The sequence below is a fragment of the Motacilla alba genome, chromosome 2 (assembly GCF_015832195.1).
Source record: "Motacilla alba alba isolate MOTALB_02 chromosome 2, Motacilla_alba_V1.0_pri, whole genome shotgun sequence".
Classification (NCBI taxonomy): Eukaryota; Metazoa; Chordata; class Aves; order Passeriformes; family Motacillidae; genus Motacilla; species Motacilla alba.
This window is the reverse complement of record NC_052017.1, coordinates 94,751,319-94,776,690: the sequence shown is the minus strand read 5'-3', so window position 1 is coordinate 94,776,690 and position 25,372 is coordinate 94,751,319. Positions and strand designations below refer to the sequence as shown.

The following is a 25,372-nucleotide window of genomic DNA, read 5'->3' as shown; positions in this document are numbered from 1 at the left end:
ATGAGAAGATATTTTCAGATCAGATATAGACTCCTATGTTCAAAAGAATTTTGAATGGTGCAACTTTTGTCCTTTGTATATGCCTGCATCCTTCAACTGTGCTCTCTCAGCTTAAATATCTTTTTGGTATCAGGGAGGTTCACACATAGAGTAGAAGACACACCAAAACCCCCAAATTTTGTTTGTAGGACAGTGTTCTGTGAAATATTAATTATGTCTTTTGTATCTGGACATGAACAGAATGCTTTTATTTGGTGGTTAAAGAATTTATCTGTCCTAAAAATGTTTGCAAATTTGGGAATAGGTATGAGCAAAAGTCATTTTTATTCCTCTTCTAATTATACTACCTTTCTGTGTTTCTTTCCTTTGTCTGATTTTTTGAGGGGTGTGGGAGGGTGTGGGGGCTAACAATTTCTCTTTAACAAGAAACCTTCCTACTTTCTCATTCCCTCTCACTGTCTACATTGTTGATAGGTTCAAGAGAATAGCTCCAGCATAAAAATTGAGAAAAATTGAAGGATAAGGTGCAAACATTTATCAGAGTTTTGTTTGGTTTTTTTTTTTCCAAGCTGTTTTTAGAATTGTGAAGATAGAAAAAGTTTAAATGAGGATGATTTACAATATGAACTTCCTGAGTTTTTTAAATGATGCTGCAGAGTCCTTGACCAATTGCAAAGGCCATATTTCCCGGAGCAGAGAAAAAAGGTTGCGTGTGGCTGTTCAACTACCATGCAAAAAGAAAAGTATATCCATAATACTACATCCATGGAGGAAAAAAAAAAAAAAAACCAGACCACAAAACTATAAACAATACTTCAATGCACTATGATAACAAAACCTCATTTTTAAAATGTATGTAAGAAATAGCCATACTGTCAACATAGCTGTAGATCACACTCATTGCATCAGTCAAACCAAAAATATCTAGAAAATATAATTCTTAATTTTAGTTTAAGGAAAATATGAGGTAAAATGCATGAAGCTAGGACTAGCAGCTCAGCTAATCGACAGTAATTTACTGTGTTATACAATATTAACACATACAGCTGTGTAAATTTAACCCAAACTTCCTTTCCATAAAATTTAAAGCTTGTTTGAGCTTCCTTCTGGTTTTAAACAAGTGGATTTATAATAATGAAAAATACTGATAGGAAAGGAGAACCCCCAGCAACAACCCCTTTTATTTTAATATTTTTAGTTTCATAGATCACATTAAGATAGCCTACTATTTTGTGATAAGAAGCAAATATTATCTTTGTTGCTTGTGGTATAGTGGACTAGGCTATTATTCACATTGACTACACAAGGAATTCAATTACTGGAAATTATATATTTTAATTATAGTATTTAATCTCTGTTGAGATAAAATTGAATTCATTTTTTTGAATGAATTTGAATTCATTTTTGTCTATATTTTAATGGATATTATTTGACCCTGTTACTCCAGTACACATGTATTTTGTTCTTTCAATGTTTTTTGTTTTAGGGTATATCTAGCTATTAGGCACTATGTTTCTAAGGGAGTTTCCAGGATCAGGCATTAACATTCTCACTTCGCTTGACTTGTTCCATTTACACAGCATTTTATGTTTCTCCCTCCTTTTTCTGTGGCACAATTAGATATTTTTAAAAGAAAGCAAGGGTGCGCATGAAATATAATTATTAATCTCCCTATCTTCTCCAGTTCAGTTCTTTCAGTTAACACTTCACTGGAAAAATCTTAAAATTAATTTATAGTGTACTTGTCTAGGAGGGACTAGATGAACTCTCTGTTACAGTGGGATTTAGGCACTTAGATATGATTATACAGCAACTTTAAAAAACAAGGTCAGCATTTTTCTGTGTGAACAATATAATTCATTCAAAGCTAAATTCGTATTTAGATTTTTTCCTTATTTTGTACACTATCTCCAATACTAAATGTCTATAAATATTCATACAAGTGTCTGCATGTATATGCATTTCTTTTAGCAAGCCTTTAATTCTACCTTTATTTTATAAGGGATGCATGGGTGCATCCATTTTAAGCATGGATGTGGCAAAAATCTTAACATATAGTTAAAAAAAGGGATGATGAGCTAGGACTTGGAAAGGTTAAGGAAAAAAACGGTGATAAATCATATGAACTTGTGAAGAGATACTGATCTGGAAATGAACTATTAGTGCATGCTGCAAACCCCTGTAACTGAGGGATGACTCAATGACTCTCAATGACTGCAGAAGACAGAGGAATGTTTTTCAGCTAATATGTGAAAACAAACAAATTATTCAAGGTAAAAAAATAGTTGTAAAATACATTGTAAATATAAAAGTAGTCAAATACCTGAAACTCTTCTTCTCATGTCACTATTACGTCACAGTTGTAGAAATCAGATTTTCTGTATTTTTTTATAATGCAAATTATATAGTATATATTTAAATAGATCATATAGATCACCTTATTTTTTATGTTAGTCTTTCATGTTTTCCTTTTTCCTGTGTTCTTATAGTTTATGAATATAGATATAGATGGAATTCTTTACACTTTTTCCTAATAAATCTAATAACATTTTTATGCAGAAAACCTAACAACCATGAGGAGGCTTTCAACTTTACATAATAGTGTCTCTTCAACCTATAGTAATTCCTTAAAAATGTAACCTCTCAAATTTGATTTTAGTGTTGGTTATTAATACTGACAGCTTGAATTCCAAACATAATTTTATCTTGCATAAGAAAATGGTTTGTGTCTGTATTTCTAAAGTTGGAACCCAACCAAAAGATTTGTGTAACTGATAAAAATTTGCTACTCTACTGTATGGAAGTAAACTTCCTAATAATTGTCACAGAAATAAATTAGTTAAGAGTACAGAATGGAATACCTAGATTATCACAAACCTTTTAGCTGAAATTAGGTGATCAACATATTACGAATCCATTTAAATCTTTAAAAAATAATGTATTCTGTTCAGTAATTGAGGGATGAGAGTTCATTCCCTTCTCCATCTGTGTTTCAAATTCCTAGACACTACATTTTGAGCTTAATCTCCTGAATTACACAGGATTGGTAAATTAAGTAAAAGAAAACATTGCATTAAACTCAAGGTACGAAATTATTATACATTATTTTATGTATTTTTATATAAAAGTTACAAGTAGCAAGCATATGACACAGAAATGGAACAGTAACAGCAATAACTGTGAATGCATGCTTTTTACAATGTATCTAATAAAGGGATTTTTGCCAACTCAAATATTCAGTAACATACATGCAGATTAATTTCTCGATGTCAAATTCAGTCATATTGCTAGATGCTTATCCAACAAACGTTTCTATTGAAGTGATTATGAATGGCTAAATACCTGATTTCAATAAATTGTTCCTGAAATTGGGAATTTTACTTGCAACAAAAAGAAGAGAGAAAAACAAAAAGATAAATGACTGATAAGCATAATAACCAAAGTCTTATTGCCTTCTATTAATTTTACTCAACACTGCTGAATTTTTTCATGATAAGAGAATAGCTGGTCAGAGTCCATAAAACCTCTAGCTGGTGTTTCCAAGGACGATAGTTGCACATTTCATTGTAGCATGTTCAAAATCACCCAGGAGCGCACTATTCTCAAGCAGTCTATATAATGAAAACAACGTACATATAACAAAAGTTCAATGTAAGTCTTCTTCCACATATCACACAACAGACATAGATCAACTTAAAGAAAACTATGACTTTAAATAAATAAATAAATAAATAAATAAATAAATAAATAAATAAATAAAAGGACAATCTCAGGACTTAATTTCTTCCTCAAGTTTCCAGCAAATCTGCAAATATATTTAATAACTAAGGAGCACTTTGTGGCCAGAAACCAAATTTAAAAAAGAAATATATTTTTGTGCAATGGGAATATCTTGCTTAGGAGGTAAGATATATCTATACTTCTTAGGTTTGCATAAAGGAAATTGAATTAAATTGGAAGATTGTCCACTCTCTCTTTCAGAGAGCTGAGATGGTTCATTATAGATTTTTCCATTCAGAGTTTGCATGACTGCATGAATAGTTGTCTGAAATAAAAAATAAGTTAAAATATGCTCTCTCTGAGGAAAAAAAATGCAGAAAAGTATTTACTTAAACTATCTACAGGCAATAAAACCATTAATGGATTATTTCACTGTAAAATTGCTTTATACATATATACACATGAAAATGTACATACACATATCTATGTTTATATATACACCTTTATAAACTGACAGACTAGCGGCTATCCATAGCTCCATTATAAACATCTAAAATTATGCTTATTAAGTGCTGATAAAAATTATGCAAAATGAAAAGTCTAAGAAAAATACTCCAAAAAGTAAGTTTCATTTGAAAACATTAACCTTAGTGCTACAGAACCTCTAAATTTATCAGTACTAACACACACACTTCCCCGAATCCTTCACAAGATTGGATGAAAAAAATTAACTGAAAACACATAGTTTCACATCTTACTGACTTGAATTAAATGGCTGAGTTTTACATTCTATTTCACATGCTGGGGCTCTAACTTTTATTTCCACAAATAATAATTAAGAAATAAATAAATGAAATGCAAAAGCCATGCAAAGCACATGACTCTATTATGCACCTGGAATAAAGACAGTTCTTGCTAAGGGCTGGCTGCAATTCTGTCAAGAATAAGGAAGTAACAGATTTTGCTTAGTTTGCAATACTAAAGTGGTCATCTGGCTTTCAGTTTTTTTAACATTCAAACCCGTTTTCATACAAGATGACATACAATTTGAGACCTAATATGCATTTTAGCAATGTAACAAATAAAATGGAAAGCGACAGATGGTTCAATTTCTGTATAGATTTGTTTACTTACCTCCGCTTTTTCTCTTAGACCCTAGTTGTGTTGTACTCAGACTCATGTTTGCTTAGAGACCCAATGAGGCAGAACCTGGAATGTTATGGCTATTTCATTCAAAATTATAGTGTTTGCATAGAAAAAAAGAAATATATACATATAGATACTTTATAAACAGTACACTTTGGTAATCTGATAGATATTCATGAAGTAATTTACATAGACATGCAATTGGATTAAAATAACCAAATAACTATCTTTTTTTTTTTAAGAGAAAGAAATGCCTTAATGTGCAAAGAAACTATGGAGGGCATGTAAACAATAACAAGAAATGAATAAATAATGCAAGCAAGAGAAAACACAAATATATTAAAAAGAGTTATGTATTCTTTTTCAAATAAATTGTTCATAAATTTTTTGGTTTTCTTTTTCTTTTACTTGTAAACTTTTAATCATTCATATTTACAGTGATTCAAAGTGCAATATACATAAGAAAAAACCCTTTTAATAAAAATATTATGCTTGATTTTTCTTGTTTATTGATTAGAAATATTCTCTTAAAATTCATTTTTATATGAAAAAATATATATGTGTTCATTATGTTGCCTTATGTTCTAATTTGTCTATCCATTTTTATTTGACAAACCAAAATACTGATCTATAATGGAACATCTACAGTAAAGTTTTGGAAATACTGTCATTCATTATATAAAAGGTAATGTGCCATGAGGCAAGGGGTTTCCTTACGCCAGGACTGCATTCCTCACTCTTGTATCATGCATCGAAATGGATACATGTATCTTTTATTTATTGATGAATTCATTTAGATATTGTTAGACCAGCAGTGGACGGTATTTAAGGCCACCTCAGTTACAAGGAAACAACATGAATGTGGCTGTTCCAAAAACTAAATTCACACAATCTTCTTTGGTTTTAAAAAATTGTACCTGTTCTCTGTTGACCTGTGGGTCAGATGCATGTGGGTATATGTAAAACAGTAAAAGAAAAAGAAAGAAAGAAGAAAGATGACACAGAGATACAGGATCCTTCAGGAAAGAGGAGCAGAGATGAGAAAGAGAGACAGAAAGAGAGATAATATAATGGCATGTGCTGTCAGGAAACAGAAATTTAAAAAATAGATAAGAAGAAAGAAAATATGTCTTTACTGATCAAAGTGATCAAAGAGTGAATACGTTTAGGCAATCAAGTCCTTACACAATAGTCTTCATCAAAAATCTATTGATACTGACCGCTGGACAGCTTTATCATGTCTGGACAGCCTGTGACTTGTGGTTGGCACCTCTTCAATTTCATCTATCTCGCACGCATCAGCAGCATCTTGTGAGTAGCTATGCTTCATGACAAGGATATTTCTCCTGTTCATGGGCTGAACAAGTGGTTTTACAGGCTGGGGCTGTATTTCTGTCAAGACAGAAGCATCTCTTGTGCTGAGGTTACTACGGCTGCCCTTAATACTAGACACTTGTGATCCACAGTGATGGTCATGAATGCATTTCGAAGAGGATCTCCGCAGTTTATGATAATTTTCAAAGTCATCTGCAACGTCAGCAAGGTCAGCTGTAGTCCCTGTCCCTCTAAGGGTGCATAACTCATAATGAGGAGGCTCAAACACCTCCTGGAATACTGTTTGATCAAAGTCTGTTTTCCTTTGGACAAATTTTTTACGAGGCTGCTTGATCTGTACTATAATAGAGATAACAATGAGGATGATCACAATGCAAGAAGTCACCCCAATTATAGTCCCACTGGTATTGGTAAGTTGGTCCAATAGGTTTGCTTTTCTTTTTTCTGTGTGACAGGGAATAAAAAAAGAAAAAAAGCACAGCATTAATTGCAGTTCAAGAATAAAAGCAACTATGATGGGTTCACAGATTACTGCAAGGCTGAGCCTAGTCTATTTCTGAGTTCACTTAATCAATCTCACCAACAAATAAGAAAAGGGGAAGAAATAAGATATTTGTGAAAGCCAAATAAGCAACACACAAATCCTTTGTGTGCCTATTCACTTGGAAGCTTATTTATTCTGGGTATCTTGAAAATTTAATTAAACAAAATAATTATTTTAATTTTTTATAAAAAAAAACCACCATAACAAGCAGATGGCTTCAGTGTCACCTCTGAACTCCATTTGGCTGCTAAAGCCCTCAAGACTTTTACAGATGTTCTCTTCATTATTTTCTCTCTCTCCCAGTAAATATATGCAGCTGGGACATTAGGTCCTATGAAAGAACAAGATTTTACAGGATTTAAGGTCTAATATTTTTGAGCTGAGTGGGAATTTTGGCAGCATTCAATGAAAAAGCTAAATCAGGAGAAAATAGAAAAGTTATTCAAATTTAGATTTCAGAAAAGAAAAAAGAACAAATTTGTGCAAGTTTTTTCTGCTTTTTTTCCCCCCTATTAATTACCAAAACCCTTCTAAACAGCCATAAAATCCAAAAGCTGATCATACTTACTACCCTTTACTCAGTAGCCTCTAATAAGTTAGTCAGCAAATTCTGTGTTCTGAGTAAAGCAGGAAAATGCAGTAAAATAATAAAATAAAACCAGTTCCCTCCTCCTCTTGTGCATCTTTCTCTGATATTGGCTTTCACAAGGCTGCAGGCACAAGATGGTGACTGAGCCTTGTAGAAAATTCAAGTTGAAAACGTTTGCATCAGTCTCTCTCAGGCATAGCAAGACAACTGTGGTTAAGTTTCAACACCCAGTTTAGTGTAATTTTTCCTGGCACCTAAGATATATAAAAGGAATTAGGAAAAAGCTTTTGAAATGGAAGTTATTGCCACCAAACCAGTAACATTCATCTCTTAAAAATCTCCTAGTTACCAAAATTTAGCTCTTCAGTAGATCATTGTCTTAGCTTGAAGATTCACTCAGTGTTTCTCTAATTGACTGATACAGACTCTGGAGAAAAAGCAGAGTTAGGAAAAACAACACTGCAGCAAACAACATTTTTGCTGGAATCAGCAAACCTCCTTTTTGTAGTCAGAAAAAACAAGAGAGGATAAATGCACAAGACCTGATACAATATCCTTGACAAAGGAAAGATGAAAATCATTCTGGAAATTTAAGAGTGATGAAGATTTTCTCTTTTCCTCTATTGTGAAGAACTAGAGAATGAATAATCATTACCCAATTGTCTGTTTAGTTTCTTTGAAGAATATTATGTGATGCCACAGTTTAGCTGTGTTCTTTTGAAGTATATGTTTTCATTTGTGTTTTACCCTATTGAACTGCTTGTCAGGATTTTACAGGCTTCAGTAGATTTATGGGCTGACTGCTAATCCACTTCATTCTGAATTTTTTTCTTGATTGGTTCCTAAATTTGGCATATCCCATGCTTTCAGGAACAAATCTGCAGTAGGGGGGAGACAGGGGGATACAAAACAGAATTGAACTCTCTCCCTAGCCTGCAATGTAAGTTTTCTTAAGCTCTTTTCCCTGAAGACAAGGCAGATGCTGTTTTGGGCTTGTTTGTTTGGTTTTTGTAACAGAACCACAGAAATATTTAGAAACCATTTTCAGTACACGGGTAGGAACACCACTCCCTGCCTATGAAATAAATATTACATCTGATTTCCAGATGTAATATTTACAAGCCTGTTCCTTGCCCTTCAATTTCACTAGATTATAGGTAGATTTGGTTGCTTTCTTGCAGTGTTAATTCCACCTTCCTTTATAAGACTACTATTATGGTCACATCATGCAGCTAAAAGACACCTGCTACTCATATATTACTCCACTACAAAGGCAACTATGGCAAAGCTACCAAAATATTACATTTAATTATACTTTAGATTGTACAGAAAGCAGAGACCAAGTGATCAGAAAGCCTCCCAGAAGAGCCTAAACAGACAGCAGGACACAACCAATGCAACATCAGAGGAAAAAAATGAAAACACTGAAAGTAAAATCCACTGGCATTTTTGTACCTTCCTTCATTTTCTCTATTGCTTAATGTCTGCTCTCTCCGAATTACTCTTCCTGAGCTTTCACCCATTTGGCACATACTTAGCAAGAAACTGAGGATTATATACTATATCTCATGCAGTGCAAATGACAACTTTCAAATGACAACTTTTTCAATTCTACATGTTACCTTTGCAGTGGTTTTCATCCCAGGGATACACACAGTTCTGGAGTCCATTGCAGACCAGTGTATTATTTATACACATATTACTGTGGCAAAAGAATGTGTTGGCTTCACAAGGGGCTAAAAATGAGAGAAATGATAAATTATTTTAAAATAGCAAACCATTTAGCTCTTCTCTACAAACACATCTGGGAGTGGACATGTATTCTATAATAGGACAAAGCTATACAACACATGTTCCTTAAGCATATTAAATATTTGACATTCAACATGGAGAGCAGTCAAGTCACAAACTCTTTATTATTCTGTGGCAAGAGGTGCTCAGTTTTGTTTAAAATGACTAAACCTTCCCCTAGTATGACTCTCCTGGATGTAGAAGGCTGGATTCCAAACTTTGTTGGGAAGTCATTGATGTGTTATCAACAGTTTGACCACAGATCCAAAACATAGCACCCTATGGGCTGCAATGAAAAGAGTTATCTGTATCCTAGACTGGTCCAATAAGTGACAGATAACACTTTTAAAGTTTTTGCTGAAACCTCAATTTTATAAGAAAACTTGTGTGACTCAAAGAAGATATGTATTTGACAGTGCATATCAATGGTATCTGACCATTTATACACAGAGAAAGTAAAATTATTCTAAAAACCTTTTAGTCATAAAAAAGGCTACAGTTAAGAAGCACCCTTTTGATCACAAGTATGAGGATAAAGAAGCAAAACAGACTTCAGTGTCCCTGAAGCCCACAGCCTAGAAGAATCATGCAGATTAAAGTGGCAGGAAAATGGTTTTACTGATGACCACATATTATTACTGTGAAAAAACCACCTGAAAGCCTTTGGATGGTACTGAAGATGCTGCCAAACTATGGTGTTTACAGAAGTATTGGGAGATCATCAGGTGTTGGGGCTGTGAAGCTATTGCTCCAAAAGTGCATAATATAGTAAATTACTCCTCATAGCTCTTCTTCAAACAAGAAAGATTTCTGTAACTTAGAAGAGCTACCAACTTTATCAGTGTTAAATTGTCAAAAATTAATTCCTTGTGTGTTTTTTAGTTCAAGCAACCCAAAAGTGTTATTGTAATTATTTTTAAGGGAAAGACAAATAATAAATTAAGACCCCTAGCTAATCAGAAAGCAGTTATGATGCTCATATTATTGATACTTTGAGTTTGATACTTCATGGAAATTGTTCTTCTCTGCAACTTTAGAAGCAGTTCCTATGACAACATAAATGCATATCAGAGAGAATGGTTTAGTGGTTTGCAAACAAAGGACAAAACAAAGGATTGGTATTGTAGAACTTAATGACACAATAAATCATGTTAATAAATCTACTCACCAATGAGTATTTAAGTTAAGATATCCATAAGTGGCTTATTTGGAGCAGTTATGGTGTGTTAAGCAAAGAGTAAATGCCATGAAAATCAAAAAGCACATACACAAATATGCAACCACTCACTCAGATATAACGCTATACATATACTGCATCTCTTAGCCAGAAGCCATCAACCAGCCTGTCCACTGTTCAATTTTTGGTTTTAAATCTGTATACCATCTCCTGAGGTGCAGGGAGCCTGGTCACATTTTAAGTTTGTTACAGAAAGGATTCTACTTTATGCTGGGCAGATCAGAAGAGCACATGTTAATATTAGAAAGGGAGGATATTTAGGGACAGTCCTTATCTATCTGTTGCTGTCATTTAGGGACAATGAAGGCTGAGCCTGGAGGATGCTGTGCCACATCATGATGTGACACATCACGTAGATAACACATCAGAGGCATAATCCTCCTTTCACACTCTAGCTGCAATCCCTCTTTCCAGGCAAGGTGAGGATCTTTTGGGATGTTTCCCACATGCAGAAACAGTCTCACTGCCTACTCTGAGTAAAAAGAAGTGAGAAACCTAAGACCTAAAGAGGCATCCATTCAAAATACAAAGTGTACCAAAAAAAAGACCAAAATATCAAACAAAGAAACTTCAAGAAGTGACACAGGAAGAATGGGGCAATATTCAAAACAAAAACAAACAAACATTTGCAGGATTGAGATAGGTTATACGATTAAACCCACAAAGAAAAAAAAACCAACCAACCAAAAAAACAAAACAAAACAAAACCCCAAAACAACCAAAACCAAAACCAAAACAAACAACAACAAAAAAACAAAACAAAAAAAAAAAAAAAAAAAAAAACACCCAAAAAAAACCCCAGACCAAAATGCCAAAAAACATTCAGGGTGGAATGAAGGATCTTAGAAGTGAAGTCAGAAGGACAGAGTGCGGTCTGAATTCAGAAGTATAGTGGTGATAAGAAAAAAAGGAAAACTAAAGGAAGGTAGCAAGGAAGTGAAAATAAGACAAAGAGGATTCTACGGGGAAAATCAATTTCAATTGGTTATTTTATTTTGCACTAACAGAAATAGCAAGATTTTCTATCAAATGAAAAAATATTGGACAATGTTTCATAGATGAGAAAAAATAAAGAGCAATTAAAAAGACCTTTTTTCAGATTTAAGGAGAAGGAATAATTACACAAAAATATGACAGGGACATCTGCAAATAAAAAGCAAAAGAAAAGAGGAAAAAAGAATGAAAATTTAAGTTTTCCTAAATTGTGCTATTGAATGGTGAAGGAAAAAAAATGGTGTGTGAATAAATGTCAAAACAAGATGAATAGTGAAGTGAAGCAATTTCAGAACCAGTACAGCAAACTTAGCATGAGAGAAACCCAAATGTAAGATTCAGAAAACTAATGACAAACAACCCCCTCTCGTTCATGTTTGTAAAATTAAAATAGCCAAGTCCTCTCTGTGATCCCACGAACAAAGTGATTAAACTGGACAAGAAGTCAATATGTTTCCCCTACTCTAATTAAGGTTTTTTTTTGAATTAATGAAAGCATAAAGGGAAGTTGAAAACTTGTCAGTCCTGTTGTACATTGGAGGAATTTGCTTTCTTGCCCAAAAAAAAAGGCACAGCAAAGGAGTCTTGGGATGCTGCATTAAGGACATTCCAGTAATAAAAAAAAAGAAAAATTAACTGATGGTAAACCAGATTCTTTCACTGCAAGATGGATCTGGTCCTGATGCAGTCTTAAAGCTGCTACAGAACCCAGGATGACAGTGGAATCAAGCAGTATGTGACAGCAAGCTTGTAGATGTTTTCACAAAAGGAAACTACTGCTATCATTAACTTCAACTAGATAAAGCAGCACAAACCTCTCCACATACCAGAAGCTGCTCTCTATCATTCCATGGTCTTCCCCATCACTATATAAATGCCCTTATATGAGAGAGGAGCAGGAATGCAGAGAGCTCACCCAGGTGAGGAGCGAGGGACTTTTTGGTCATGATTAGTGGAAAGCCCAGCGGAAAGCTACCAATATTGTACTTTGTGTCTGGACTACTCGATGAGGAACAAGCAGTCCATGAAATCTTCAGGCAGCTGGAAGTAGCCTCACGATCACAGACCCTGGTCCTTATGGGGATTTGAACCACGTGATATCTGTGGAGAACAACACAGCAGGCCAGGAAGCAAGCCCAGAAGTTTCCAGAGTGCACTGATAACATTGTGACACAGCTAATCACGGAGTTGATGAGGGTAGCTCTGCTGTTCCTCATACTTTTATAAATAAGAATCAGTTGGGAAGGTGAATGTCAGGAGCACGAGATGATGGAGTTTGGGATGCTTCAAAGAAGGAGCAAAACAAAAAGCACAATCATAATTCTGGGCCTCAGAAGAGAAAAAGTTCACTGTTGAGGGGTCGGGTGGACAAATGCCATGGGAGGTGGTCCTGGAAAGATACAAGTTCAAGGAGAGTTGGTTGAGTCTGTAAGATCACCTCCTCCAAGCTCAGCAGTTGAATATCTGGAGTACCCGAAAATCAAGTGAAGGTAGCGGTTATCCTGCATGGATGGACAATGAGCTCCTGACTAAGGTCAAAGTCAGAAAGAATACAGATGAGTGGTGGCAGTAGGGCAGCACGATCCCAGCAGAAATATGACTTCTCTGAGTGGAAGGAGCTGAGGTTAGGGAAGGTTCAATCAACTGGACAGACATGAACTCCTGGGTTCTATTGTGGTGCCCGCAGTAGGTGACTCACATCATTGTGAAGCCGCTCTTGACTATCTCTGAAAAGTCCTGTTGATTGAGGCCTCAATGGACTGGGCAAACACAATCTTCAAGCACATCAACAAAAGAAAATGTAAAGTCCTGTGCCTTGGGAGGAATAACTTCATGCACCGGTACATGCTAGAGACTGACTGACAAGAAAGCAAGCTTGCAAAAAAGGTTCTGGTATGCAATAAGGTCACCTTGAAAATCACCTTGAGCCAGCAATGTGCCCTTGTGTCCAAGAAGGCCACTACTGTCTTGGGCTGCATTAAAAACAGAATTGTCAGCAGGCTGAGAGGTTTGATGCTTCCCCTCTATTTAGCACTGGAGAGACCACATCTGCAGTAGTGGTCTCAGTAGTGTCAGGTTCTGGGCTCCTCTGCACACAAGGGACACAGATGTCTGCAGTGAACCCAGCAAGAGGCCATGGAGGCCTTTAAAGGCTTGAGATAGTGGAGGTGAGAGGAGAGGCTGAGAAAGTTGGGTCTGTTTCAAGCAGGCTCTTGTCAATGCATCCAAACATCCCCTGGGAGGGAGTGAAGAGCACAGAGCCAGGCTCTTCTCAGCAATGCCCAGTGACAAGACAGAAAGCAATGAGCACTAAAGGAAATACAGAAAATTCCCTTTAAATGCAAGAACTAACTTTTACTTTGAGACTGGTCAAACACTTTGAGAGAGCTGGTTTACCAAGTGAGGCTGAGGTGTTTCCATCACTGAAGATATTCAAAACCCAGCTGCGCACAGCCTTGAGCCACTTGCTGTAGCTGACCCTGCTTAGAGCAAAAGAATTGGACTAGACCATATCCTGGAGTCCCTTCTGTCCCTTCCGTGGCTCTTTAAAAAAGCCCTGACTTCATATTTATATTAAAAGTAACAGCAAGGAACACACAATTGTATTATTTCTCCTGTGTCTTAAAGCTGCCTTGAGTCAAGCTCTACCAAGTTACTGGCCTAGAAGTAAGTGAGAGCACATATTCAGCACAATGAACAATTCATATTAATTATAACACAACTGAGAAAATTTGAACTACACATATGATTCAGCCCGATATATTTTAATAAAATCTCTAATAAATTCGTTGATTTTTACAGCACAAAAGTACTATATTCTAAATTAAATCATTAATTAAAGAAAAATTTTATGAAAGGTTCTTTTTCTAGTTTGTAATTGAACCAATAATTATTTTATATAAAATAACATTTTTTATAAAATCATATATACAATATTAAAAATCCCAAACATTTTCATTCTGCATTATTTTAATGATAATATTTTCTTTTTATGGCTGTGAGTGCTATGTGTAAGAATACCTTGCATCTCAATATGCAAACAAATTTTATAGTTCTTGAATTCATTATAATGCAACATTTCCTGCTTTGCAACAGCTATTTACACTGAACACAAGATGGTGCTGTTATCCTAGAAGATATATAAGCAAGTTTGTTAACAGCAACAGACAAGCTATCTCAGTCTTTTTCAGGTATAGGAAACCTGTGTTTAAAAACCCCAAGTGTAGTAATAAAAACCCTCTCTCTGTTACCGAGAATGTAAATATGTTCTGTTTCTAGGAGATATTAGGAGATTGTTATTTTTTTTTTGTACTTCCAGAAAGTTTCCACAGTATTCAAAAAAGCTTCTGTTTGGTATTTGAAGGTTACTAATTTCAAAATTCTGAAAAAGTGAACCAATGTAGTAGCCCATATTTTCTTACTATACGAAGGTTTTAGAAATGCATGTGCCCATAATCAAAGAGTTTTAATTTATTAAAAATAATATTTTAATCCTGAATAGTCCTAAGGCAGAGAAGCATAAAGTGTATTAATAGTTCTTCCATATGCCATCCTTACAAAGCTACATGAAACAAAAGCAGCTGTAATTTATATTTTTAGAAAAGTTATACTGGTTTCATTCAGACAATAAAATAGTCACAAGTAAGGAGTTACAATTTATACTATAAAATTACAAAATTTGTAAAGCAGTATAGACATTAAATGTTCCATGTTATTAAAAGTTATTATACCATTGTAATATTATTTCATAAATAACAAAACACACTATCTCTGTGCATTAAGAATCATTTTGTTGGGCATTGCAGGATACTCTGGATATCATTTGCAATCATGGGCAGGCCAAAATATTTTTACAAGATGGAGCTAAAAGCAGATTTGTTATGGAACTGGTGTGCAGCCTGGCTGCTCTACTTCGGTGCAGTGCTTTCTTCAGCCCATTTCTCACCATTTCTCAGCACCATCCACAGTTAGTGCAACTCCTTTGCTTCCAGGGTGAGGACTAGCTGAGCCAGCCAGCTGGGGTGTCTATGCTCTTCTTCATTGAACCCTGTGGATTTACCCTTTGAGCTTGTTTCAAGACAGGGATTTCAGGCCAGGATGGGATAATCTTAGACAAATGTTCTACCCTACTTGTTATTTTTAGGCTTATCTCTCTCCTTCCTTTCTCCCCTTCCTTTCTTGTAATAACATTTTTGAAAGGTCTTGCTTCCTCCAAAGGGTGAATGGGAAAACTCTGAAATCTCAACAATGGTTAGATGTGAGAAACATTTTACACTGAAGTTGTTAGAAATTTCACACCTACTCCTCCTCTGCTCAATATAGCTCATTGCATCATGCTCTGCACACATGAATTCTTTAAGTACAGATCATTTGGATTTTCCCATTGTTCTTTAATGAAAATAATACTTTCTTTCCTCCACAAGAGGAGGAAAATTTAAATTTTTCAGATGATTGAAGGAAGAAATTTTCTATCAGTCTCTTCAAGGAAAAATATTTATTGAGAGATAGTTCCACTTGCTTTACTAAAATTATAAAATTATTAAGATTTTTATAGTACTGTGTACTACAAGAATATGATTTGCCACTAATAGAAAAGGCCTGTTAAAATACAGCTATTAGAAATGTGAAAATGAAATGGGCTTAATACTGATGCTTTCTCAGTCACCTTCAGACAGCTCTGTGAAAGATAAATGTAACTTTTATGGATGGTTAATACCATATACAGATCAATAATCTAGTCTTTCAAAAACACCTATATGTGGTTTCATGTTTTTTGTTCAGGGTTTTTTTTGATATACAAACTCACCAGAGAATGGCAGGTCAGGAGCCTGTGCTCAGAGCTCCAGCCTGTGTTCTCTTAATATACTCTGGGCACCACAAAGAATTATTTTGTTCAGGGTCAGAGAGTCACTGGGATGCTTACCCAGTGAGGGTTTTTCACTAGAGATAGCTGCAAATAGCACAGAAGGGAAGAAAATCACAGATGAGTGCTCACTAGTAACAAGGCAATCCCAATGGTTTCTTTTTAAAATATTAGTGTGGAAGCAGAGAGCAAAACCAGCAAAGCTGCAATCTGTTTACATGCCTAAGTCCTTGCAAAGAGAAACTGCTTCTTCACAGGTTGCACTAAACAGCTTGCATTTCCCTTTTTCTGTGCTTCCCTTAGCTTTGCCACAAAAACACAGTCCCTAGCACTGCGTACCTGCAGTGCCTCTTCCCCATCAAAGAACTGCTCGTGCAGGTTGATCCTCTTCAAGGCTGTAAACAAGGACTTGAGTGCCATTACTTGATCAAACTGCATACTACTCTTCAAAACATGGCCTTAGACTTCTGTCCAAATATGGGTTTTGTACATAAAAATAAAATAAGAATGATAGAACTTGTGCTTCATTAGGAAAGTTGTGTGTGACAGGGCTCTAAAAACAGACTTTGAGCTCAAAGGGACACTAAGAGAAGGCATGAAGTTTTTCTGGTCTGGGGTTTCTGGTGCAGGGTTATGGGCACAGAAGGAAGCCCTGCTAACAAAGGGCAGTCAGAGGTGAGAAAGTGAACGTCTTGTCTGCTGTGCGTACAGAGGGCTTTTCTCTTATGCCATATGCTCTGGTTCTACAAATCTGCTTTTAGGCTAAAGCGTAGGTGTGTCTGCTGAGGAGCAGCTCTTTGAAGAACCTGTAGGTGTAGCATGTCTGTCATTATTCAGGCTGGAGATCACTCTTCAATCATGGAAAATGAAATGAATATTTAGTCAGTGGGTGAGAAAACAAAGACTCATTTTTCAAGTCTTCTTACCAGATGAACAGACACTTTCTGATTATACCAGATTATTGTTTACCATTTACTGATTCTTATATTAATTTATTGGATACTTAAAATCTAGTGTAACAGTGACTCCCATGCACAAAAATATGGTAGAAGATATCTTAAAAGCTAAAAGTGAAGGATACAAGGAGTCAAACCCCAAAAGGACAGTTGGAATAGTTAATAATGCTGACAATAAAATATCAGAGCGTCACCAATTATCACCCATTAAGAATTAATCAGTGGTTAGCAGTTACTTAGAGCTCAACTACTATTTTGATGATGATGAGAATCATTCCTGATTTTCTGGTGCAGGAAATTCAACAATGTCATGTATCGTATGCCTTCCCTTAAGACATATTTGTAGCACTGCTGCTCTGAAAGCATCACTGTGAGAGGTGAGAGGTTTGGAAACTGGTAAGACCACTTTTTAGATGCTAACAAAAAAAAAAAAAAAAGCTTACATATTTTAAATGTACTTGGAACACACTGATTGAAATATATGAAAACAATCACAGAAGAAATCTCTTCAACATTTCTCTTTTCTGCACAAATATCAAGTCCCCAAGGAATGGGTCTGCACATGGAATAAACACTAAATAAACTTACACTGAAAGAAACAATGCTCAGGCTTAGTAGCTTGTTTCCACAATATACCACTTCCAGTACACAGAGCCTCGCGTAAGGGAAAACTCACACAGCCTAACTGTCTCAACAGCCCAACTCCACATTAAGAAGAGGAACTATAAGAGCAACAGATCACAACAGCTCCTGATCATTCCTACAGGAATGGAAAATACAGGAATTCTACTTCGTCACTCTTTCCCATGCACATTACTGCAACATAAACATAATCTTCTGTTTTGTTCCTTTCTCAGCTCTATAAGAACAAAATGGATTTTTTTTCCTCTTTCTTTGTCCCTGAATAGACACACAGGTGTCTGTTCCCTGATGCACATCTCCCTGAATGAGGTCTGACATTCCTTCTCTTCCATGCAGATGATCTAATTATTCCCACACACTGCTGAAAGATGTTGCAGTTTACATGCCATGAGCTGTGTCTCAGAGTGTGTCTCACTGACATCTGTTCTAGCCAGCTCCTGACAGCCAGCACCAGTGTGTGGCATAGGGCAGAACTTAGGGACAACTGACAAGACACAGAAAATACCACTTGCATCACCTTTAAATCTTTAAAGTTAACTCCCAGCATTAAAATCAAAGATGCAGCTTCTTTTACTATTTATGAGCAGGCTATGTAGACATATTTCAAAGTATTATATAGCCTTTAATAAATTTTTGGCTTTTAGTGAGCAATGACTTTTCAGAGCAAATTTACAGAAAGCACATTATGTTAGTATTTTGAATTTCTCAGTCAGAATATTTTTCAGTATAAACTATCTTCTGCTTACAAGAAAGGAGTAGCTCATAGGATGTAGCATGTCAGGTAAATATATTACGAATATTGTAAGAGAAAAAAAAAGCCACATTTTTCCTTATTATCCTTTAAAATATGAGAGCTTTGCAAACATACACTTATTCAAACCTTCATTTCAAGTTAGTCATCATAGTGCTTTGCTCTCCAGTTCTTTATATGCTGTGCACCTCCAGAGTCTATGCAGTTGTTTCTAAGGTAACAGATCAAGATGCCTTGTGAAAAAAATGAATCAGATCTTGAATATTCAAGACATCTCCAGTTGCAGAAATGAGAAAAGGGCAGTATCATCTCAACCAAGGGTTCTCAGTGTCTTTTAGACCCCAGCCTGATTTGCAGGCAAGAATAATATAATCCGCCCTAAGGCTGTGAGTGTGAGAGTACAGCAGCGCATGCAGTTTCAGGCATGTAAAATGTCAGAAATTTTTTAATCAGAGCCATAATTAAGGAATTATGGAGGCTGTTCTCAACAGAGACTCGTTGCCTCATTGCAGGGTACACACACGCAGAATACAGATGAAGAATGTATTTGGTGGGTTGAGCCTTCATTCCAACCACTGACAGTCACAAAGAAATCTTTCTTTCTGTCAGGCACATGATACACTAACCAAAAACACATTAAAAATTAACATGAACCAGCACTTGAAAGTAAATGCACCTTTCAAAAGAGGCCAAATATATATTATTCCTATCAAAGGAAACAAATAGATATCTTTCACAGGTCTTTCACAGGATTATCTGGGTCAATAGCTTTCAGTGAATGGAACTATTGGGTTTTGTTGAGGGATTTTTGTGATTTGATTGTTTCTTTTCTTAAACTGGCTAGAACTAATTTTGTTTCTTTTACAGGCTATATTGCTTATCATCTGAGTCCAGATTTCACATAAAAATATAAACACAAGTAATGCACATAGACAGAATATTAACCATAATATGAAAGTCTTTTGGAAAGCTTTTGTTCTACAAAAAAAACCCTTAAACTCTTTGCTTAACAATATCTGACACATATGTTCACTGCTATATGCACACACCCACTACCTGTGCTAAAATAATCACAAGGTATTCTTCAAATGCATATCATAATGAGATCTAAAAAATCAAATTCAGAGAAAATGATCTGACTTGATAAAAACTTTCAGAGTTGTATTATTTTCCATGTTGTGTAAGGAAAAACTTTCATGTAGCTTGGGGATCAGAAAAAAGTCCCAGTTATATGACTGGACAGGTCATGACCACTTGTACCTGTTTTCTTGGTTTTGAATCTTGTGGCCTGTCTGCTGCATTAAAAAATATTGCTCATTACAAATGCTTGGAGTAAAAACTGGTTGAATATTTATACAGCTTGTTTGGCAACATACTTCAGTGACTGCCATGTATGAAGAAAATATTAAGAGATTTTGGGACTTGTATCATTGAACAAACTGAAAGGAAGATGCATTGCTTAGGGTCTTACGTTCTTGGAAAGACGTGAAGAGCATCTGGAATCGGCTGTTTCGACTGCCTTCATCTGCCCACATGCGGATGACACCCAGGCCTGTCCTCAGCATCACATCATTAGCAACTGTGCTGCAAAACTTTGCTTTCAAATCCTCCACTGAGCTGCTTCCGTCATACACCGCTACAAAATTCCTTTTGCATTCATTGGAATTCTGCATCTCGTAGTCCAAAAATCGCAAATAGATCTGTAAATCAATCAAACAACAAAAGCAACATGTACAGACATTTGAGAGTGACTGAACAAACATTAAGCAACTTTGCTCTACATTGCAGGAAAAAGAGTACACAAGAATTCCATCAAAATGGAAGCTGAAGCTGGTAATCTGTAGGGTACTTCCTCAGAAGGCTATTAATATGCAAACTGAGCCATTTTTCTGCTTCCTGGGGTTTTGTCTTGCTTCCAAGTAGAATGTCTCAGAAGATCTAGATATTTCTTTGTTCTTACCCACAGTAAGGTCCTAATTTGCAAATACATACTTTTTTTTTTTTTTTTCAGAAGTATGTGCAATGGTTCTTTAAGCTGAAGGACAGATAAGCTAGAAATTTCTTCTTTTACTGCTTGGCACAATATTGCTCTATTACATGACTGACATGTGAAATAATAAGGCAAATCATCGTTGCTCCCTCCCCAGAGTCAATGTGTCATCTTATACATTTCTGCTACACTGATTCAGGAAGTGAGAATCTGAGAACCAGGCAGAACTCCATCATTAATCTTTTTATGTTTCCTCAAGGATCTGGCCACCATCTCAGCTCTTCTAAACAAAGCATTATGATATACATTTTCATAATTTAACTGGCTTGAAATCAAGCATATTTTGTGTAAACTCCTAGAAACCTATGTTTCTTGCATACAAGCTAAATTGTCTCTCAATATAATAGATATATTGCCCTTTGCAAAGAAGTCTTTAAAAGTACCTAAAAAGAAGCAGGGGTGAGGATAAAAGACTATTATTTCATATTCAAGTGTATACGGACTTTAGAGTAAACCACCAATTTTAAAAGTAATTGATTATAAAAGCAATATCAAATATTCAATTCACAGAGAAGGCAAGCACTATTTTCAATAGATACACGGTACATAATCAAATGGCCAAGGGTGCTCCTTAGATTTCAGGAGAATGATACAGAAAAGTGAATTAAGGCACAAATTGTATAAAAAGGCAATAAGCATACACAGCATAGAGCTGTATGCATCTTTACTTGAAAAAATTATTAAAAGAAGAAGCCCCTCTGTATTAGACATCAAATATATTTATTTCCAAACAATTTTATTGACTTCAGGTTTTTTTCATATGCACAGAACAAATGTTTTATAAGCTCCTCTGCTTTTGCAAAAAGTTCACAAGCAGTGCATATCCTAGTAGCAACAAGCCTCATAATTTCACCTCATTAATATATTAAAACCATTATGGTTTAAGAATTATATGCTCTCAAGCAGTCTGCTACAGTTTAATAATAGCTCAGATTTTTTTAATGAGCCTTTTCAGATATTGTATTATTGTATATTTTCATTCCTTGTTATGCTTTGCATAAGCGTCCTTCTGAAAAGAACATCTGTGAAAAATTTTTACTAGCAAATGAAATTAGGTATACCAAAGTCACTTTTTTTTTTCTAATCTGTATTCTCTCAGTGACTCTTACTCATATTCCATCATTTCCATCTTTCAGAAGAGTTCAGAGGAATATATTTCAAATAAAGTGCAGATAAGTGTACTTTACTTTCATCATGTATCCTGGAGTTTACATACCATAAATCAAGGAATCTTCTTGTATTGGTCTCTACAAAATGGAACAACTAACAGAAATACACAAAGATATATTGAGATGGAAATATCTTATATCAAGGTATAGTTTTTATAGTGTTTCTCCCTTCATTTACTTGTTGTTCAGCAGAACAGGGAAATGATACACACTGTGCTGACAGAGAAAGATCCCACCTGGGGGAGGGAGGTATGGGAAGAGGAAGAGCCATGACACAACACCCAGCAACTGACCACATTTGGAACACACCAGAGAGCTGCTTATGTGTCCCAGACACCAGATCCTCCTTCTCAGGGAAGGGTGAAACAGTCACTGTGCAACCCTGGCACCCAGCTTCTCCTGGGAAGCTGCTGAGACAGTCCAGAGTACATCTCTGCATAACTTAGGGAATTAAATGTTCCCTTTGCTCTTCTTTTCTCAGAATCAGTCTGCTTCAGACAGGTGTCCCAGTGCTTGCCAGTCTTGTCACAGGTAATAAAATGAAAGTTTCCTGCAGCTGATTATACTCGATATTGCATACATGTGACTGTTTGCCAGGAAGAGAAATGTGTCAGATAGATGGTTCACAGAGAACAGAGGGGACCACAAAGTCATAGTACAATTTACCACATCACATTTTGTCTATTCCCCTCTTCAGGAAAGCTCATATTTACTCCAGAAAAAAAGATTGCATTATGGCAGAACAATAATAACACTATACCTAGTGGGTGAAAAGCCTGGCACACTTTTTCACATGTTCTCTATTTCTATCCTGCTGCCTTTTATATGTGCATTTATATGTACAATTGCTTGTGTGTATATAAGCACATGCATTTCTTTTAAATGGTATCCCATTTCAGTATGGAGATGTAATTTTTATGAGTTTTCATTCTTACAAGAAATGTGTGCTAATCCTCACTGTGGTTACAAAATATCAGCTCTCCCAGCAATTTCCAGCATTCATCAATTATTCCTGATCTCTTCAAAAACACTGTTCATACAGCAGTACAGACAAAATCTTGTTTCTATGGGCTTATCGCTTGACACTCTTTAGTTTCTGGAGGCACACCAGCCTTATAAAATAGTAAAATATTTCTTAGAGTGGCAGTCATAAATACTGAAAAAGAATCAAGAGAATAATAACTCAGCATTTTGCTTTGAGTCTTCCAGGGAAGAAGCCAAAACCTTCCGTTTTTCTCAGGCCTGAATTCTGCTGTCAGTCATACCTGCTCATTCCTCTGTGTGGGAAATTCAGCCAACACCATAATGTATATACCTGGTAGGTAGCGGAACCACTAGAAAGAAGTATTTGACTTAGAAATCTATGTCTATCCTGTAGAAGAAATATGCCACTTTCTCCAGTGCCATGAAGTTTCATAAATTAGAGAAAATAAGCTGCTGATATTCTGAGGTGAGCTGGAGCTTCATTTTCGTAATTGTCTTTGAAGATGACTACTCCCAGAACTTTATATAAAATATTGAGGCCTTTGTATAACACACCCTGAAATCAGGGGGTATATTTCAATCTATTTTTTTGAATCAGACCTTTGGCTTAAGACTGCAGTGTATTTTTAAAAACTGGAAACTGATTACACAAACTGACAACCTGATATTGGATCAGATTTTATTTTAAAGAGCTGGAATAATTTAATTGCATCTGCACGCCTCTGCCAACTTGTATGGTTTCATTGCTATATATTTGCCATTGTTCCTGTCACTGGCTGTAAGACCCACACTGGCAGAAGAAAATGACTAATAATAAATTGAGTTCCCCAGGGAAAGAATAAAACTGATTATATGACAAACTCTTATTTAATGCAAAATGTTCCCTGTACATAGCTTTTTGAAATCAGTGGAAATATTCTCATTGCTTTTGCTGATATGTGGATGTCGCTAAAACAAATGCATCAGAAAGTGAGAGAAAAATTATCAATATTACTGGTTAGTTCATTTACAGACATCTTAGCCATTACTTCTACCATGAGCAGATAAGAAACTTTGTTCCCCTGAAAGAAAACGAACTAAAGCAGAGGTCACAGACTCAAACACCACCATCTGCCTTCATTAAGCATTTTTTCATTGATGCCAATAGGAGCTTTTGGAATGAACATTTCCATAGACACTGACACATTATATTAGCATAATCGAGGCATTCTTGCTGAAGAGAACATCTTATTTGAAAGAAGAAGCATAACTGCCATATCTTCTTCTTTCACATTTTTGTTGTAAAGTTTTAATAAGACACTTTTGTCAAGTCATCAGCTCCATATTACTTAGGAGAGGGTGCTGCTCAAGTATTAGATTAACTGAGTTTTGAGATGTAACCGCAAATGTCAATGTCATTAGCAAAAAAACTGATAAAGCCTTACTGCAACTGCAGCATATTATACTCGGTCCCAGAATACTTTAAATAATTCTCTTGTAACCTGTAAGTCTTGTATGGCCACCATAAATAATAATCAAAAAAGGAAATGCTGGGAAATTTTTACTATTTCTTTTCATTTAAATTTGAAAACAACAAAAATCTCTGACTGAACATTATAGGAAAAAACTTGCAAAATTATTATAAACTACGAGTAATATATCACCTCAGTAAAATAGTCAGATTATAATCTCCTCATAGTGAATCACTTCTGATGAGTTCTGCTTTTTAATCAATCACTGAAGGTTAGGGATGACAACATGATTGATCAGGCCAGTCAGGAAAAGCTTCAAACCATATCCCAGCATATCAGACTTAATATATCTGCAGAGACACTCAGTCGCCTTAAACCAAGCCAAACAAAAAGCCATCGTTCAGCTGCCAAAAGAAGTTTAGACATAAGAGAAAACCTTCCTCTTCATCCAAGCAAAATGTCCAGATTTTACATACTCTCCTTCTGGGTTCAATCAATTCACTTGTAAGCACAGGACTGGGCTAAATTGTCCCATTGCTCAGTGATCAGTTACAGCACCTGCTTTATTCAACATCTTTTTCAGCTCTGTGTGATTAACAAAGTACTTTCGAGATGATACCTCCAGTACTTAGGCCTGGGAAACCCAGGTTTTTTTAAAGCAGATTGCGCAACACTAATTGAACTCCTTCAAGGCAACCAGACACCAAGCACACCAGCCTAAGAGGCATATTACCAAGGAGGCTTGAATTTGTCATCTGAAATGGTCTTTCCTCTTGCTTGGATGCTAATTCTTTTTTTTTCAATCAGTATTACTTCAATGCAAAAATGTTAATAAGACATGATCTGTTGGATTTTTGTTTGTTATTTTGGGGGATTATTCTACATTTTTGATCCTTCTGTTACTAGTCTGGGACCATGTTGTGCAAACAGAGAGCTCCATACCTCATATTTTCTTCTGTTCTGGAGCGTGGAGAATACTGTCTGTCAAAGATGACAATTTTATACGGTACTTCTAAGATACTGTGATTCACAGTCAAGGCTCACATTCAGAACACCAGTTTTCTAGACAGGTAAAGCTCTTTGGATTTCTTTGCTTTGTCCTGTTTGTTTCTTCAAACTTCTGTGGCTATCCAACAGTTGACACTTACTC

At 35.6% G+C, this 25,372-nt stretch overlaps 1 protein-coding gene across 5 annotated transcripts in view; it reads right to left on the bottom strand.

The window, feature by feature from the left end:
• The window catches only part of NETO1 (neuropilin and tolloid like 1), a 75,705-nt gene that overhangs the window by 10,432 nt on the left and 39,901 nt on the right, over positions 1-25,372 (bottom strand). For 2 of the 5 annotated variants that reach the window (XR_005255812.1, XM_038127855.1), the window contains exons 7-10: positions 20,040-20,268; positions 8,957-9,070; positions 6,087-6,645; positions 4,855-4,929 (exon numbers count right to left, since the gene is read on the bottom strand). Coding sequence is in view for 3 of the 5 variants with exons in the window: in XM_038127855.1 (XP_037983783.1) it covers positions 4,869-4,929; positions 6,087-6,645; positions 8,957-9,070; positions 20,040-20,268 (963 nt within the window). In the remaining 2 variants the exon portion in view is untranslated. Of the gene's footprint in view, positions 1-2,579; positions 3,612-4,854; positions 4,930-6,086; positions 6,646-8,956; positions 9,071-20,039; positions 20,269-25,372 lie in introns of those variants that run through there. The other 3 variants (XM_038127856.1, XM_038127854.1, XR_005255813.1) reach the window with 3 other exon arrangements.